The sequence below is a fragment of the Phoca vitulina genome, unplaced genomic scaffold (assembly GCF_004348235.1).
Source record: "Phoca vitulina isolate PV1807 unplaced genomic scaffold, GSC_HSeal_1.0 scaffold29, whole genome shotgun sequence".
Classification (NCBI taxonomy): domain Eukaryota; kingdom Metazoa; phylum Chordata; class Mammalia; order Carnivora; family Phocidae; genus Phoca; species Phoca vitulina.
In genome coordinates this window covers 19,194,545-19,211,694 of record NW_022589732.1, presented here as the reverse complement: position 1 = coordinate 19,211,694, position 17,150 = coordinate 19,194,545, and the positions used below count along the sequence as shown (strand labels likewise).

Genomic DNA, 17,150 nt, shown 5'->3' with positions numbered 1-17,150 from the left:
CATGGCTGCCAGGAAGGCCAGTAAAGATCCAAAAGACATTCGGCAGCAGGCCCAAAAGATCAGGGCAATATTCTTGTCACTTTCTAGATTTAGATTTACATACTCAGCACATATGTCCCTTTTCAGTGTTTTGCCTGAAATTCTAGTAGGCTGTCACCAAGTGGTGGTACTGGCTCCTGGAAACAAGAGACATGATTCCCGAAGGAAGCAGTTATCACCTTTATACGCTGCTGTTGTTCTGTATTAGTAAATCATAATAATAGCTAACACTGCTGTTTTATGTATTGGGCACTGTCCTGTTTCCCATGTATTATCTCGGTTAATCCTCAGAACAGCTTTATATGGTAGTTCCTGTCATTATCCTTGTGAAGTAACTTGCCCAAGATCACAAAGCTAGGATTTGGATCCAGAGTCTGGGCGCTTAACCTTTATGCATTCCTTCATTAATGGGCAATTACCCAGAGAAACACTACTGTAGAAACAGATCACCTCGTAGCCCAGAGCTGCTTAAGCATAATGGCACATGGATTCCCTGGGGCTCTCAGTAAGATGCAGATTCGGATTCAGTAGGTCTAAGGTGGAGCCTGAGAGTTTGCATTTCTAACAAGCTCCCAGGGAATGCTGCTGATGCAGTCTAGGACCCATACTTTCAAGAGTCCCAGCGTAGAACCTGTGTTTAAGCCCGTCTCAGACCCAGAGCCTGCAAGCATGAAGGACAAGACATCAATGCGGGGAGCCTCTGGTTGGAGTGGAGAGGACCTTCCTCGGCCCCAGCTGGTGGTCACCACTGAGATTTCCGGACCGATGTGGTCGTAGTTCTATGTGACATCTTCCATTTTCAATACTGGGGTAACGAATCCAACTTTATAAAACACCCTGCAGCTTGTACACGAATGTTCATAGCAGTATTATTCATAGTGGCCGAGAATTAGAAACAACCCAAATGCCTATTATCTGATGAATGAGTAAAGAAAACATGGCGTGTCCATACAATGGGGTATTATTTGGCAACAAAAGGGAATAAAGTACTGATAGGTGCTACTACCTGGATGAAGGTTAAAAGCATTACACAGAGAGAAAAAAGCCAGGCCCGAGAGGACAATTATTGTATGATTCCTCTTAACGGACTAGCTACAACAGGGAAATCTATAGACTGGTGGCTGCCCAGGGGCTGGGGAGGGTGAGAAAGTGGAGGTAGTCTGTCTGAGTGACTGTTAATGGATACACGGTTTCTTTCCGGGGAGTATGACAGAATGTTCTAAAATTAGCTTGTAGTGATGGTTGTTAAACTCTGTGAGTGTACTGAGACCTATTGAATTGTATACATTATACGGGTGAAATATGGGGTATGTGAGTCCTGTGTCACTAAAGCTGTTTAAAACAAAAACACCATGCAGGAGAGAACCAGTCTCTTTAATAGATAAAGCGCAGTTACAAATCAACAAGAAAAATAACAAACCGCAGCAGAAAAAAGATCACAAAGGACACACACCAACACTTAACATGACGGTTCTTAAATGCATGGGAAATTCTCTGTTGTTCATAATAAAAGACATACACGTCAAAGCCGCTCTGAGATTTTCTACCTCTTAGATTGGCGATGGTGGAAACTTCTGGCAAGCAGACGGGTCATTACGTTGGTGCCCCTGCAGTGTGGTGAGGCAGGAGCCAACTCGTCATTACTTTTCAAAATTAAAAGTGCACATACCCTGCAGTTTTGTTTTTGAGAATTTATCCCACAAATGTCCTCGCCCGTGCGCAAAATGTGATACACACACCCACACAATTATTCACTGTAGCACTCACTGTCTGTGATAAGAGCGCAAGAGTGCACCCACCCAGAGGCTCCGTAATGGCGCCTGGCAGACACGGGACCTCGCGGAGACTCCATGCTGGTACAGAGGTTAAACGCAAGTCAGTAGGTCTGTGTGTCCTGATGCAGGGAAAAGATATGTCATTATGCATCTTATAATACTAACATGCCCGAGACAGATTATGAAGTAAAACAGGGAAGGCGTAGAACCGAGTGTAGTGAGGGTCAGGGATGCGTGTGCATCCGCGTACGCTGCGTGTGTTTATAAATGGAGAGCCCACCTCCGGGCTGGGGTAAGGAAATGAAAATGGCCTCCAGGAAGGGAGCTGGTGGCCAGGCCCCGGGGGAGGGGAGACACCCCTTCACTGCACCCAGACTGCACACTTGGGCCCGTGTTGCCTCGCCAGCGACCATGCAAACCACACCACCGGGGGGCGGGGGCCGGAGAGCACCTGTGTGCAGGTGCATGGGACCCCTAGATGCCTTTTATGCCGTGAGTCAGAGAAGTTGTTCCTGGCCACTGTCATGTACTTTGCTCCCTGAAATCTAGAAAAGATGTGTATCGGGTCTCCCAGCCTTGGGATTCCCGTGCGTGCTCTGGGGGTGGCCCTGGTGTTCTCTGGCTGGGGACGAAAGGCGCCTTCCCCCCCCGCCTGCATGGGGAAGACTGTGGGGACCCTGTAGGGGCATCATTTTGGCCTGGTGGACCCCAGTGCCCTGTGTTTGCTTCCTGTCCTGTAGGCACGTCCCAAAGGCGAGGGTCTGACCCCGTACCAGGGCAAAAAACGCTGTTTCGGCGAGTACAAGTGTCCCAAGTGCAAGAGAAAATGGATGAGCGGGAACTCGTGGGCCAACATGGGGCAGGAGTGCATTAAGTGCCACATCAACGTGTATCCACACAAGCAGGTGAGCCGGGCGGGGCTGGGGACTGGGAGGCAGCGGCTGGAGGGGCTCTCTGAAGGGTCTCGGGGCCGATTTTATTCCTTATTGGGCCTCACTTTACTCCTGCATGTGATAAGGATGAGACCAGATCTCTCCAAGCTGGCCCTTTGCTGGTCTCCTCTGAAATGGGAGTGAGAGAGCACCATCTTCCCGGGAAGGGAAGGAGGTTCAGCAAGACCCTGAGACCGCAGACCTAGGCGAATTCTGAAACTGATGAGTGAGGTGCTACTGCGGGATGAGTGGGGATGTGGGCAGCTGGGCACTGCGGAGAACACGCGTCTGGTTCATTTGTTCCCAGCTGCCTCATGTACATAGGGCAGCTCCAGTGTTCCAGGCACCGTGCGTGGGGCTAGCGGCCAAGGCGCACATGGGCGTGCCGGAGGGTGGGGGGCAGACGTGGTGAGGCAGCTTGTCCCACGGAGGATCCACTCACTGCAGGCTGCAAAGAGGAGGTCTGTTTACTCTGGGACCTGAAGGATGGGAGGAAGCCAGACCTGTCACACGTGGGGGGCAGCAATCTTAAGAAGACCATACAGTTGGTGCAAATGCCCTGTGGCCTTAAGGACTTGGGTGCTTAAACCTCAGTGAAGGATCAGGAGAACCAAACAAGAGGAATGGGGTGGGAAGCTGAATGGGGTGCTTCCCAACCTTGGGGGCCACTCAAAACCCACAGCAAAGAGCTTTCAGCTTTATTTTGAGATGACTATTCTGATGTATGCAGAGATTAGTCTTAGTGCAGCTGGGTGCTCAAAAGTAAGGAGACCAGTGGGAAAGTCATGGCTAAAGTCCCGTGCATGCTAGGAAAAGAGCTGGCCTTGGACCTGGGTTGGACACAAAGTGTCACCGGTTGGATGTGGAAGGTGAGGGAGGGGCAGGCATCCATGAGCACGGTCACACCTGAGTGGATGGAGGTGGGCTTACTGGGGTGGGCAGCCTGGGCTGGAGGCAGGGCAGGGTGAGACCCAGGTGTCCCAGATAAAAGCAAGAGTTCTCTGATACGCATGTTACATTTGAGATGTGCCTGGAAATCTAAGTTGAGATGTCAAGAAGTTGGATTTGTTATGTTGCAGCTCATATGAGAAGTCATGGTGGCTCCTACATACTTGGGCGTCATTGACCTTAAGGTATTTAGGGAGTGATAAGATTTCCTGCAGAATGGAGACAAAGTGGAGACAAAATTCCCCAGACCATGTGTTGCAGAAGCCCAACACTGGGGGGGTCAGATGGAGGAGAAGTCCATCAAGGAGGAGCACAGAGGAGCATAGAGTCCTGGGGTCGGGGCTGTGCCATCTGAGGGGACAGGTGTGGTTGGTGCAGAGATGTCAGCTATCATGGCCGTGGAAAAGTGCCCTTGGGATTTGGCACTAAGGAGGTGGTCCTCAAACTTCATGGGGCACCACTCTGACATGGAGATCTTGTTGAACTGCATCTCGGCTCTGCGAGCCCCGAAGCTGATGCCCTGCAGGTCAGGAGTGAGGGCGGAGTGGGGATGTGGGTTCACGGGACCTGCTGGCTGGGGCAGTGGCTGTGGAGCCACGACCGGGGAGGGAGGGGTTTGTGGGGCTGGGCTGCAGAGGGAATACCTTCACTGTCCTCTCCCTCGAGGGGCTTTGACTGTGGAGAGCAGCAGGGCGATGGGGCAGTCGCTGCGGTAAGACAGGTGGCATTGAGGCGGGTATGATGGAGATGGGAAGGCCTGGAGCACGTTACAGGCAAATGAGGAGCGAGAAGGAAGCGAAAGTTTGATGATACAGGCAGGGGAGGGCGATGCCTTACCGTGGGCTCAGGGGGGCGGGACGTGGCGGGTGGTTAGGGAGCTTGGTGGGTTTGCTGGTGCAGAGAAGAGGAGCTTCCCTTCCAAGGCTTCTGTCTTCTCAGAGAAATGGGACAGGAGGTTTTCAACTAGCCGTGAGGGTGAGGAGGGGTGGGTGGCCTTGGGGAAGGACGAAGGAGGAAGTGGGCCTCCTGGAGAGATCGAGCTGCATCCCCGGCCCTGGGAGGGGTGTGAGGTCATAACTCTCACCAGCACTGCCAGCCTGGCTCTGTGACTTGCCCCAGCGGGGGTCACGGGGCAGATGAGGCCCAGAGTCTGTGGACAGCGGCACAGGGCAGAGGTTCACCTTCCGAGGGAAGAAGGCTGAAGAGTTGGTGTATTTGCAAAAGTGTGATGGTGCGTGATCCTGGGGAGCCAAGGGGTTCCTGATGGGCAGGGAGGTGGAGCGGGGGGCCTGCACTGGGTGGGGCGGCACAGGGAGCAGGGTTCTGAAGAAGACCAAGTCTGGGGTGCGGCCAAGGGGACGGTGGGAGAGGTCAAGTTGATGACATCGTGGGGGCACTGAGGAGGCAGGGCTGGGGCCAGTCCTCCTTGTGGAGGCTGTCACTGAGAAGGATGGTGGGAGCAGTGGCGGGGGGGTGGGGCGGAGGCAGGATGGAAAGGGAGGTGGGCTTTGGGGCTCTTGGGGAAGGCTCCCCTGAGGCACTGATGTTGGCTGAGCTCTGGTGGAGGGTGGAGGGGGCTGCAAGGGAGTGGCCGAGGGGGAGGGGACAGCGTGTGCAAAATGGGGAGGTCAGGGTCAGGCACAGAGCATTGGGGGTGCTGAGAGATGAAGCAGAGGTTGGAGGTGGGGTCCCAGCTGCATGGGGCTGGCTCAGAGGCTGTGGCCTGGAATTTGGTCTTTATTCTACTAGGAGCACGGGGGAGCCTTCTGAGCAGATTCTCGTGGTGGAAACATTTTGTGATTTCATGCCCCTCATGCTGGCTTCCACTGCCTCTGTTTGCAGACCCTCCCTGCCCCTCGCCCCCACCGCCCCCGAGGGTCTCTGTGGTTCCCATCAGCCACACTGCGGTACACGGACAAATAGACTCAAAGCTGGCCATGGCGATTCGGCGGACGGGGGTCTCCAGAGTGGCGGGCCCCGGCCCACATCCTAATGGCGTCGAGGGGGAGACTGAGGCCCAGCAGTGCCAGGACAGGCCTGATGACTCAGTGGGTAGGCCCGGTGTTTTAGGAGCATGTCCAGGCTATGGGGACAGGGGTGGGCAGTTTAAAGGAGACACGGTGTCCTGGTTCCTGATTTCCTGCCAATTCCTGAGAAGGTCTGAGACCCCAGTCCAAAAACCCCTTGCCCACCGTGTCAGACTAAGAGCACACTCCCCTTTGGGTTGCACTCTGCTCTCCCAGGGCCCCTTGGGCATGGCCAGTGCCGTTCAGCGGGATTCATGGCTTCTCTCACTGGGCGCACTTCGTCGAGGGCTCCTCAGGACCCAGATCTGAGTAGGTGCTGAAGGAGGACCAAGTTCCAGGGCTGCCAGGCCTTCCAGCAGGAGAGACAGGAGCCAGTTAGCAACTGGCGCCTGGGGCAGCCCTGGCCCGCATCACCCTCTGGGCGCCGTTCGCTGAGCAGCCCGCACACCCTTCCTGCGTACTGTGTGCTCAGACCCGGTGTTCTGTTCGTCCCCCTTCTACAGGGAGAACAAGCAGGGCCCTGAGAAGCCACGTGGTCTTCCCAGGGTCCGCAGGAGACAAGTGGAGTTGCACTTGCACCTGTGTTTGGAGACAGTCTGTGAAGTGTGGGGAGCCCAGGCCTGAGGCTAGGCAGGCATCAGTATGTGTCCCCGCTCAGCCGCACAGGCTTGGGGGTGCCGGAGCAAAGGGCTCAGCGTGCTCCCAGGGCGAGAGAGGAGGCAAGGCCGCAGGTGCATCCCCGTGAAGGGAGAGGGCAAGAAGGGAAAAATCGTACCAGTACTTGATACCTCTTAGCTACCCCATGTGGTCAGCTCTATTGGTTTCCCATTGTACAGAGGGAGAAACTGAGGCAAGGGGCGTAAGTGACTTACCCAAAGTCAGTAGAGAAACTGGGATTCATGAAGAAGGATCAAGTTTGGGGCCAGAGGGGGAGGGCAGCAGGGGGGCCAGGTCATGGTGGCGGGCTGGGGAGGGGAGTTGGTAAGGCCCCATTTCCTGTGGGGGCTCAGATGTGCAGGGGCTTGGGTGTGCTGGGGGTCTGCGAGGCTTGGTCCTTATAATGCTCACACCGTCTGCAACCCAGGCAGGGAGGCAGTGCACCCCGACACTCAGGCTCAGTCTCTGTGTAGGTACCCAATCCAGAAGGATCTGAGAATATGCGGCTCTGCTCTTCCCCTCTCGCAGTCAGACAGCCCTGTTTGTTGAGCCCTATTGCGTGCAGCCGGGAGACTAAGGCCCAGACAAATGATAGGGCTTGAGCAAGGCTCCTCGGCTTGGCGATGTTAAGGGGGCCTAGGACCCAGTTTCCCACCGCCTAGCCCCCCTAGTCTCCTCTCCTGGACTCCGCGTGCTTCTCTCCTGGCCTTTCTCCCTCAGGGAGATTACAGGCTGTGTGGGGAGGGGGGTGCCCCCACCCTACTCCCCAGCAATCAGGGGTCTTTGAAGAGCTGAGAGGAGGACTTGGAGTCCCCGCCCCCTAGCCCCCCGTGGTGGAGGGGGGCTGCTTTCTTTCTCCTCCCCCCCCCCCCCCCCCCCCCCACCGAGCTCTGACCTGTGCTGCATCCATCCCCTGAGAACCCTCCACTTTCCCTCTCCTCCCTCCCCTGCCACATCTGTTTCCTGTCAGGCTCCAGCCGCAGCCCCTGCCCCCCAGGAGAAGAAAACACTGAAGGGCTCTGCCTCCCTGCTGGGGGTGGGGACGGCCCTGGGGTGATCTATCCCAGCAGCTGGATGTTTTCCTTCGGTGGAGGGGAGTCGTCCTGATGGCCTCCCCTAGCTCTTCCACTCAGCGGAGCCCAGACCCGTGGAGGGCAAGGGCACGGATGGGGTCACGGCCAAGGAGGAGGGATGGTGAAGATATTGCAGGGGCATTTCCCTGGGGACTCAGCTAGCTCCCTGCCCCTAGCCTGCCCCCAGCCCTCCATAATACTAACGATAGTAGCGATAATACATGGTATTAATACTGGCCAGCACTTTGCATGTATGATCTTATTTACTCTTCACAAACACCTTATCAAGTAGGTACTCTTAGTAACCCCATTTTATAGAAGAGAAAATTGAGGCACAGAGAGGTTAAGTAACTTCTAGAGGTCACACAGCCATTATTAAGTCTTACAGAGCTCTTGAAGGCTAGTAAGTGCTTTAAGACAGTCGTCTCAGTTCCTGCTCTCTCCATCACGCACACAGTAGATGTTACTAAGCTCCCACCCAGGTTATGGAAGGGTGCGTTGAGGTTCTAGAGGAGAAAGCTCTTACCCGGCAGCCCTGGGTAGATAGGTGAAGCTGCAGGCCCTTGGGCAAGACCCTTACTGTCTTGGGGCCTCGGTTTCCTTGTCTGTAAAAAATGAGGATAGTAATATGCCCCTCGCAGCGAGGTTGTCAGGTTAGGTGGTAGGGTTTGCGTGGCAGTGCTTTGTGGGGTGTAAACCATGGGGGGCAGGGGTGGTGTGGGGCCTGCCGACTCTGGTCTCTGTGGCCCCACCTGGAAGACAGGTTCAGGGAGGCGCCCTGGCCAGCATGGAGAGCTGGAAACCAGGCCAAGTTTGATCTGGGGGAGGGGAGACTTGAGGGCCGCCTCTCTCAGACCTATGGGAGTGTGTGGCCCCTGTGTGGCGGTGATAATGAGGGTGGAGGGATGGGGAGCCAGATTTCAGCTCCAGGTCAGGAAGCCCTTCTCACAGCCAGGCTGCTCGGCTGCCAGGGAGCTCCCCAGCCCCAGCTTGTAGGCCGTGCCCATGGGTTGTTGTTGGTCTTCCTGAGATGTCTGGGAGAGCAGGTCAGGGGGTCTTCCTGGGCCTTCCAGCTTGAAATCACCGCCTCAGTGCCCCTTTCCTTGGTGGTGCGCCCCCCCATCAGTAATCATAACAAGCTGTATGAAGAGCTTTTGTCTGCTCTGCTCTTTCTTTCCATTGAGTTGTAACAAGGACCCCACAAGAAAAGTGTTGCCAACGCCCCCTCTTACAGATGGGAAGATGGAGGATCGGAGGGACCAGGTGGCTTGTCCAAGGTCGCACAGCTTGTACGTAGTTCAAGCTAAACTCTTCTTCCTCTCCCCTGGCCAGGAAAGCGGTCATCTTAAAGCCCGTTGGACAAGGCCAAGGCTCCTGTCCTTTTCGCACACCTTCTCTGCGTGGCTTCAGGCTTGAAAGCACAGAGATGGGTTTTATGACCCTTGGATCAGAGCTCTGCCCTTCCACCGTTTCCGTGCTCACCTCCTGGAGCCCTGTGGCTCTTCCATTTCGCAGACTGCTCTCAGTGTCCGCTTCGGGCTGGGTATTGCTTGAGGGGCCAGAAAAGCCCAGGTACTGCTTTTGGGAGGTTTGCAGTCTGCCCGCAGCTTCCCTCCAGGACCATCCCTGGTCACGGCCATTGACACCAAGGTTCCGTGACCCCACAGCAGCCTTTGCTTCCTGACCCCTCTCCTCAGCATGTGGGTCCCAGCTGTCACCGACCAGCTTCCTTTGAGTCCCCGCGATCCAGGCAGGGGACCCTTCTGCAGGTGGGCGTTCTGGGCTGGGGGCTTCGCCTGCCAGCCAAGAAACTCTGTGCCTCAGGAGGTGTGCCTAATAGCCTCCATAAATTTTCCAGGGAAACAAGTCTCTGCTGGCTTTTGCGAGCCAGGATGGGAGGGAAAGAGGGAGCAGGAAGCTCCTTATGTTGCAGCAGTGCTCTTTCCTGCATGCCTCACGCTGCTTAGTTTACAAACATCTCAACATCCGATTCTTCCCACGGCCCCACAACCGATGTGCAATGATGACCCACTTTCCAGATGCGGAAACTGAGGCCCCCTGAGCTCACATAGTGTGTGAGTAGCATCGCAGGTCTGGCAAGCCACCTCCCGTCTCAGGGCCTCCATTTCCCTGTTGGGACACGTGGAGTTCTGCTCCTTTGGCCACTCAACGGACAGGGTGAGGACTGTGCCAGGCCCTGGGGCGAGGGGTACTGGCTGCTAACCTCCCAGAGCCGAGGGCTCATTTACCCCAAGCCCGAAGCACAGCAGTGACAGGTAGCCTGGGAAGAAGCCCCGGGTGTGCTGGAGGTCAGGAGATGTGGGCTTGGGTCCTCCTCGCTCTGGGCCTCGCTACCCTCATCGGGGTAATGTCCATGCACCACCGTCTTGCCTGGGCCCCGGGCTTTTGTGAACTTCGGGGGTGACCGCTCCGACAGTCCTGGGGGAGGGCAAAGTGGCGTCCAGACCGTGCGGGTCCAGGAGCCCCAGCCCCGGGCCGCGCACCGGCCACAGGCAAGGGGCAGGAAGGGCCCCGGCCCCTAGGGAAACAACCTCGGTGACTCCAGGCTCTCTCTCCGGGCACCCCCACCCCTGTCTGTCTGTCTGTCTTGTGCTCTCTCTGTGCCTCTCTCTGCATCTGTCTCACTCTCCCTGCTTCTCTCTGTGTTTCTGTCTTTCTCTCCACTCCCCCCTTCCTCTCTGCAGAGACCCCTGGAGAAGCCCGATGGCCTGGACGTGTCCGACCAGAGCAAGGAGCACCCCCAGCACCTCTGCGAGAAGTGCAAGGTCCTGGGCTACTATTGTCGCCGGGTGCAGTGAGCCGGCCCCGCCGCCGCAGGAGACGCCCCTCCCTGTCCGCCTGCCTTGCCGCGTGTCCTTGTGTGCGTGGGGGCAGCCTCGCGGCCTTACGCGCTGGGCAGGGGTGTCTTACGCTCTTGTCTCGTGTGTGCTGACGGTGTTACGGACGCGGCCGCCCCCACGGAACACCGGCTCTCTGGGGCTTTCTCCAGGTGGGCCTGGGGTCTGTGTGCAGGAGACAGGGGTGAGCAGAGGTCAGCACCCAGGACCCCATAAAGCCCTTGGTGTCCCCTGCCGGCGGTCTTCCTCTGAGACTCCCTTTGGGGTGAGCAGCCTTGTATTGGCCACAAGTGCACTAAATGTACTGTGAATCCCAAAGCCTGCAGGGGACTGTCTCCCCAAGACTAGCCAGGCCTCCTTCTCTACCCAGAACCTTCCAGTTTGCCCTGTGTGCAAAGCCACTCTCAGAGAGCCCTATGTTTCTGTCCTGTCTGAGTCAGCAATCCTGGCGAGCTGACACCTGTTCTATTAGCTGCTGGGGAGTGGGCATCTCTGCCCCCTGCCCACCATGAGCCCCGAACCCCACTGCCTGTGACATCATTAACATTGCACACCCTAGACCCAGAGGTCAGGGACAGGGAGGCGCTGAATGTTGGACAGGGTTCCACGGTGTGACCTGGGGCGCATCAGACAACGCCTTCCCCCGCCCCACACCACACACTTCTCCCGCTTGGGATTGGATTTTGTCAGGCCCCTTCCCTACCCTTCTCCTTCACCCCCACCCATGCTGGGGTCTACCCCCTGATCGAGGCCGTAGGGCCCGGCGGGGAAGGCCCTCTGGCAGGACGGACACAGGCCTGGTGGTCTGGAGACCTAGGTTCTCGTGCCGGCCCTGCTGCTCACACACTACGAGGCCTCGGGAAGGACTTCTCATCTCCGGCCCTCAGGGCACCCACTGGTTAAGTGAGAGAGGGGTCCGGGGCACACAGGCTCATTTCAGTTCTGGTGTTGTGGGGTTCACGTGGAGCTTTATCTGGAGAGGCCCACCAAGTACCACACTGCGCACGGTCACCCGTCAGTCACTTAGGATAGAGCTGAGGGATGCCCGTCCTCCCCCCGTCACCGCCTGTAACCCCTGCCCTGCCTGATGTCCTCACCCCACCCCTGCAAAAATGAGGGAGAAGGATCCCTCCCTCACACAGGGCAACCCCGATGTAAGCTACAGAACCTCTCGTTTATAAAATGGGGACAATGATTTCCTACCTCCCAAGGGAGCAGGGAGGCCTCTGGGCAAGTCACATTGGTCAGGGAGACCGCTGTCCTGGCTGGTGGGAGGGATCACGCTCGCCTCTCTCTTCTCTCCCCCGTGAGAAGCCCTATTTTTACTGTCCCATCATCCCTCCTTTCTCCCAGGGAGAGGGAGAGAGCCGGCTGGCAGGACTGGGTCACTTGATTTTGCCCTAACATTATGCCTCTGTGGAAAAAAAAAAAATCAGACCATGAAATGGACCTGAAATTCAGTGTTTACCATGGCTCAAGGTCACCCAACTGGGGCCCGGTCGCCTTTTGTTTTCCAATGAAAATGCTGTGTACAACTGAGGAGTTACAGTGAAGTGATAACCAGGGGTCCAGGGAGCAAGTTGAAGAGATGGCATGAGTGCGTTTGCAGCCTGGGGGAGGAGGGGTGCTGCAGGGGAGACGGCAGGGGGCTGTGCCCTCTGAGCACTTAACAAGAGGGTATTTGCTCCAGCCTGAGCCCCGTGGCCACCTCCCTGCTGCCCACAGGGGCAGAGTGCCCAGCAACCAACTGTGAACACCCTCGCCTCCCACCGACAATGCCACTGAGGAATCCCTCCCAGCCGTTCCCTGTCTTCTCCGTGGTGGCAAGGTGAGCTGGAGTCGTCCTGGCCCAAGGCTCTCTGTCCCTAGGCAGAAGGCTGTTACTGTCATCTTAGCGCACCACGGAAGGTAGTGTCCGCAGTGGTGGGCGGTGTGCTGGTCTCTGCCGCGAGGACCGGGACCCAACCCTTCCAGGGTCCTGGCCCCAGAGGAGGACCTTGGCCCCAGGAGGCCCGGAGCCTGCCAACCGTGCTGTGGTGGTGGGGGCAGCCCACACCCTAAAAAGAATGCAGGCTCCAGACTGCTAGAGGCCAGAGCCTTCCCCGGGCCAGTAGGAAATGGGATATCACCCCAAAGTGACCTTGTCAGTAGGCCTGTCCAGCTGGTAGCTGCCGCCCCCCCCCATCTGTGCAGAGCTGGCCGACGTGGGGGCTGGGCCCTCCTGCCCGAGGCAGCCCCTCCGCACTCCCCACCCCTGCATGGCTCTGGCTGAACGTGGGAGCTCTCTGTGGGCAACAGGAGCCGATGCTGTCCAGGCCGGGTACCGGGAGGATTAAGTGCTCAGAGGGCCCGAGAGCCCAGGAAACAAGAAAGTGTGTGGTTTGTATGTTCAAAAGGGACAATCGCCTGCAGTCAGTAGATCTAGTGATCTAGTTGAGAGATAACAGTGTTTAACCCATATGAAGTATTCGATAGTTCTACTTGTGAATTTGTATTTATTTTGAGTTATACTTGACACAGAATTCCTTTTTTTTTTTTTTAAGAAAAATACTATGTGTGTATTTTGAAAAAAAAATCATAGATGTTAAAATTTCTTCTGGTTACCAATTTTTCTCATGACACTGAATTTGTTACCTTCTCCCGAAAAAAATCTTCACAGTGATCTTTGTCTGTATATATTTGAGGGCCTTTTTTTTAAAAAAAGAAAAAAGAAAAATATAATTGCTCGATTTTTGAGATTAAAAAAAACAAAGGCATTTTCAAAACTTCGGAGCTTTCAGGAGGGCACTAGAATATCAAATGAAGATTTCTGGAAGTATTTTTGCAAACCTTCTGGTTGAGCTGCAAGAAAATATTTATGGTGAGAACTCTCTTTTTTCCTGTTGTTGGGTTTTTTTTTGTTTCGTTTTGTTTTTGGTTTGATTTTTTACTATGCTTTGATCTGTAAAAAGTATGCAACTGAACTACATTAAGAAGGAAATATTGTCTACATAGAATATTATATGAAGTTGGTACATAATTCTGAGGAGGAAAAAAAATCTTTGCAATTCTTTAAGCCATATTGTTGTTATTCTGTGTTGTTTTCCTTGGATGAAAATATCAGTATTAAGTAGCCAAGCATATTATTCAAGTGCTTAGACTTATTAATATGTTCGTGTCCTGTATTTATACATATGTGTATTTTGGAAAGTATTGCTTTTTTTTAAGGGAAGCTATTATTAGATATGTAGCCAAAAAGGGAATAGTGACCCCTTTGATCCTCTTCAGCTGAGGGTAACGAACACAGCATTGTATTCCATTCTCTTGCACCTTCTTGTTATTATCTTGTTATTATGGTTATTAACTTTGTCGGGGGGCAGGGTGTGTGCCAGGGGAGGAAGGGGCCTCGCAGTATTACGCAGCCAGCCTAGGATGACTAACCAGCCCCTCCATGGTTGGTCAGCTCCAGAGATGGCCTCCTTGGCCTGGTGGAGGGCTCGGGTCAGCCGGGCCCAGGACGGAAGAGGAAATGGGAGGCAGACTTCTCCGTGCCCCTCTTTGGGGCTTGGCCATCTGAGCCTCGCCTCTGAGCCCCATACTCTTTGAACTAGGATGTGCCAACCAGAGCCCTTACACCTGCCCTCCAACATCTAATAGAGTTGAATCTACTCTAAGTGAATATTTAATCCAACATCACTACATTGTAGCCCAGTGCAACAACTAATCCTGAAGTTTGGGAGGCGTTCCAGCTTTCAGGGAGGTGGCTGAGCCGTCCCCCAAGGGCTGGTGGCAGAAGGGCCCATCGCCGTCTGTCGCCAACCTCATCGTCGGATCTCCTCCGTTCCCGTGTGGTGACCCTGTCCGTGTCTGTATCTGTTAATACGTGTGTGTCCAGCTGAAAAGACAAACAGAACCCGTGGGCCCAGCTCGGAGGGTGCATGGAGAAGGCTCCCGACCTCTCCGAAGGGCTGCCCTCGGGGTGGCATTCCGTTGTGTGCCTTATTCCTGGAAAATCTGTATACAGCTTGCCTATAGCAATATAGCCTTCTCATGCTGTATTAAAAGAACTTTTAAAAGCAAGAAAGGCTCATGGGTTTCCTTGTTTACACAGAGCATCAGTGGGGAGCTGGACGTCTTCACAGATTCATGAGGCCAAGTGGGGTGGGAAGGACTTCGAGCTGCCTTTCTCCTGTCCCGGGTCTGGGTCATCTTGTCCTTGCCCTGCCTCCACGCCATTGATTTGCCTGCTTCCAGCCCCTCTGCCCCCAAGTGGACACTCTCTCCAGAGTCAGGGCCCTCCCCAACTCGGGCCCCAGACTGGGCGAGATTGTCAGCACATTAGGTCACACGTTAGCTCAGCAGTGGGACTCCCGGGTGACCATATATAGGAGTGAATCTTCCTTGGAGGCAGCAGCCCTGGGCCGCACCGCCGTGGCCACACTTGGCCCTCCTGCCAAGCCCAAGATTTGGGCCTCAGACCCTGGGCATCACACAATGAGCAATCAGAAGTGTCCAGGCCTCCTGGGAAGTCCCCAGGAGAGGGAACAGAGGATCTCTCTCTTCTTAATGAGCCAGGATGAGGCCAGGCTGTCACAAGGTGGGGCTCTAGCTGAGAGCCACAGACAGGAAGTCATGGATCTCAAGAAGCCACCCACACATGGAGCCCCTTGGCCCGGGGCCAGTGCTCTGGTCACTCTCAACCTTGCTGCTCACTGGAATCACGATGGGAGCTGTGGTCCCACCCCAGAGATTCTCGAGAACTTGGCCTGTGTCCTCAGGTCTTTAAAGCCCCCAGAGAAGTCCAATGTACAATGTCGAGAAATATCAGGCTTTGAAACGGTCCCTCATGATCCTGTGGGGCCAGTGGTGATGTCAGGGTCGGGGAAGCCGGTGGGCAGAGGTTCTGACCACACTGGCGGGGCACCCCATCCTCAGCTCCGGCCAGTTACTGCTATCTAAGAAAATACTGCTTAGATGGGGGTGGGGGTGTCCTGGAAATCCAAGTGGTTATGTGAAATTTTCCAACTTTAAATTTGGCAACTAGCCTACTAAAGTTGTAAATAGTATATAGGTCAAACCATGTGTCTGTGGGCCAGCCCTTGCCTCCAGACTGCAGCCTCTGAGACAGAGCAGAGAAAAAAATGTGGGTCTTTGGGATCGGGGACCACAGTGGGGGAGGGGCGGGGAACAGGCAGGAGCAGAGTACGACTTCAGAAGCAGGGAGTGCGCCCCCTGTGTTATTTGGAGTGTCCGGTGACTCCCAGAAGCCACCAAGCCCTTCCCTGCTTGCCGGCACATTCACCCCCAGATGCCTGCCTTCATGGTGAGTGACGCGGTCGATAGGGCTGGAGTCAACCTGAACTCAGAACCAGAGCCAAGCAGGTGAGTGGAGAAGAGGACCAACCCCAGCACGGTAGGAGGAAGCGGGGATCACCTCCTCGGAGTGCCTGTTTGGCATCCCAGGAGGGGGCGCCCTCCCCAGGAGGGATCTGCACAGATCCGGGGACCGGAGCCCTGCTCTTCAGAGTGTCCCTGTGCGCACAGCCCTACCGCCCCGGCCGTGCGAGGCCGAGCCATGCCTCCGCCTCTCTCTGAGCCCCGGCCTCCCCAGGGATAGTGTGCAGATCAGACAGGTCAGATGGCCTTGTAGGCACCGGGCCCAGTGCCTGGCTTGGCACCCGGGGGTTCCCCAGGGACGTGGCTCCGTTGCTCCCATTGTCCGTGACTCAGGCAGCAACACCTTGCCAGAGATCACACAGGAAGTCAGAGGGGCAGCCAAGCCTCCCCCCCGCAGGGCCCCCAGGCCCACTGACTGGCCCCGCAGGCGCTCACTGGGCACCCACTGTGCGCGGGGGCAGAGGCCGCGAGGTTAACATTCGGTTATCTGCCCTGGTGTGTCAGTGTGCTTGCGCCCATGTGTGTGTTTGGTTTTGTTTTCCGTGGAAAGAAAACAAACCCAAGGCAAACACAGCTTGCATTTCGCCATCTCCCGGAGCTGTGCAAACCAGTAATTCCCCTGGACAGGAAGGGTTTCCGGTCAGGCAGCTGGCTGCGAGGCCCCGGAGAGAGCAGAGTCCACCTCGGAAAGGGGTGTCAGGGCACCAGAGAGGACAGCTCCGCGCTGGGCCTGCCCCTGCCTCCCTCGGAGCCCGACACCGGCTCGCACCCCTCACATTTCTGACGGGCCCACGTCGAGGCCCCCAGAGGAACGCTTGCCCGGGCTCGCCCAGCGGGCAGGTGGCAGCGGCGGGGTTTGAGCCCCGAGTTCTCAGGCCCCGTGCAGGGGTGCGGAGGCAGCACTGGGGCTGAGCCCAGGCCTTGGTGCACGGAGCCCCCTCGGTGCCTGCTCTAGACACGGGGAGGGAGACCAAGGCCAGAGCGCTCAACCCCCGCGCCTTTCCCGTCTCAGCACCAGCACCCACTGGGGGCCCTAGGACCCCTCGTGGGACCTAGACAAGGCTCCTAGCACCCTTCTCAGAGTGTGTGACGCTGAGCCTCCGTGTCCTTATCCGCATGCCGGGGGCAGTGGTGCCACACTTCCAGGCCGCGGCGGACACGCTCTGTGACGGCTACTTCTCGTCCCACCGGGCCCGCGCTGTGACTCCTCACACCGGGAGGCTGGGCCACGCCGCCATCCAGCCACAGGCCCGTGTCTTCTCTGTGGCCCCACGGGTGCCCCGAACGGCCCCGGCAGGAGCCAGGGCAGGGAACAGTATGCCAATATGGCAGGTAGAGAAACGGAGGCCGGGGGGAGAGGGGGCTATGATGCCCCAAACTAACAAGTGGGGTGCTCTGCTGCGCCCTCTGACCTCCACACTCGGTGCAGTTTCTGATCCTGACGGGAGACTCCCTCTGGACTCCC

At 56.2% G+C, this 17,150-nt stretch overlaps 1 protein-coding gene across 1 annotated transcript in view; it reads left to right on the top strand.

The window, feature by feature from the left end:
• Positions 1-14,368, top strand: part of ZCCHC24 (zinc finger CCHC-type containing 24) — a 60,239-nt gene extending 45,871 nt beyond the window's left edge. Inside the window, exons 3-4 of the mRNA XM_032423608.1 lie at positions 2,555-2,719; positions 10,157-14,368. Coding sequence (XP_032279499.1) covers positions 2,555-2,719; positions 10,157-10,270 — 279 coding nt within the window. The 3' untranslated portion in view covers positions 10,271-14,368. The remainder of the gene's footprint in view (positions 1-2,554; positions 2,720-10,156) is intronic.
• Positions 14,369-17,150: the final 2,782 nt, after the last annotated feature.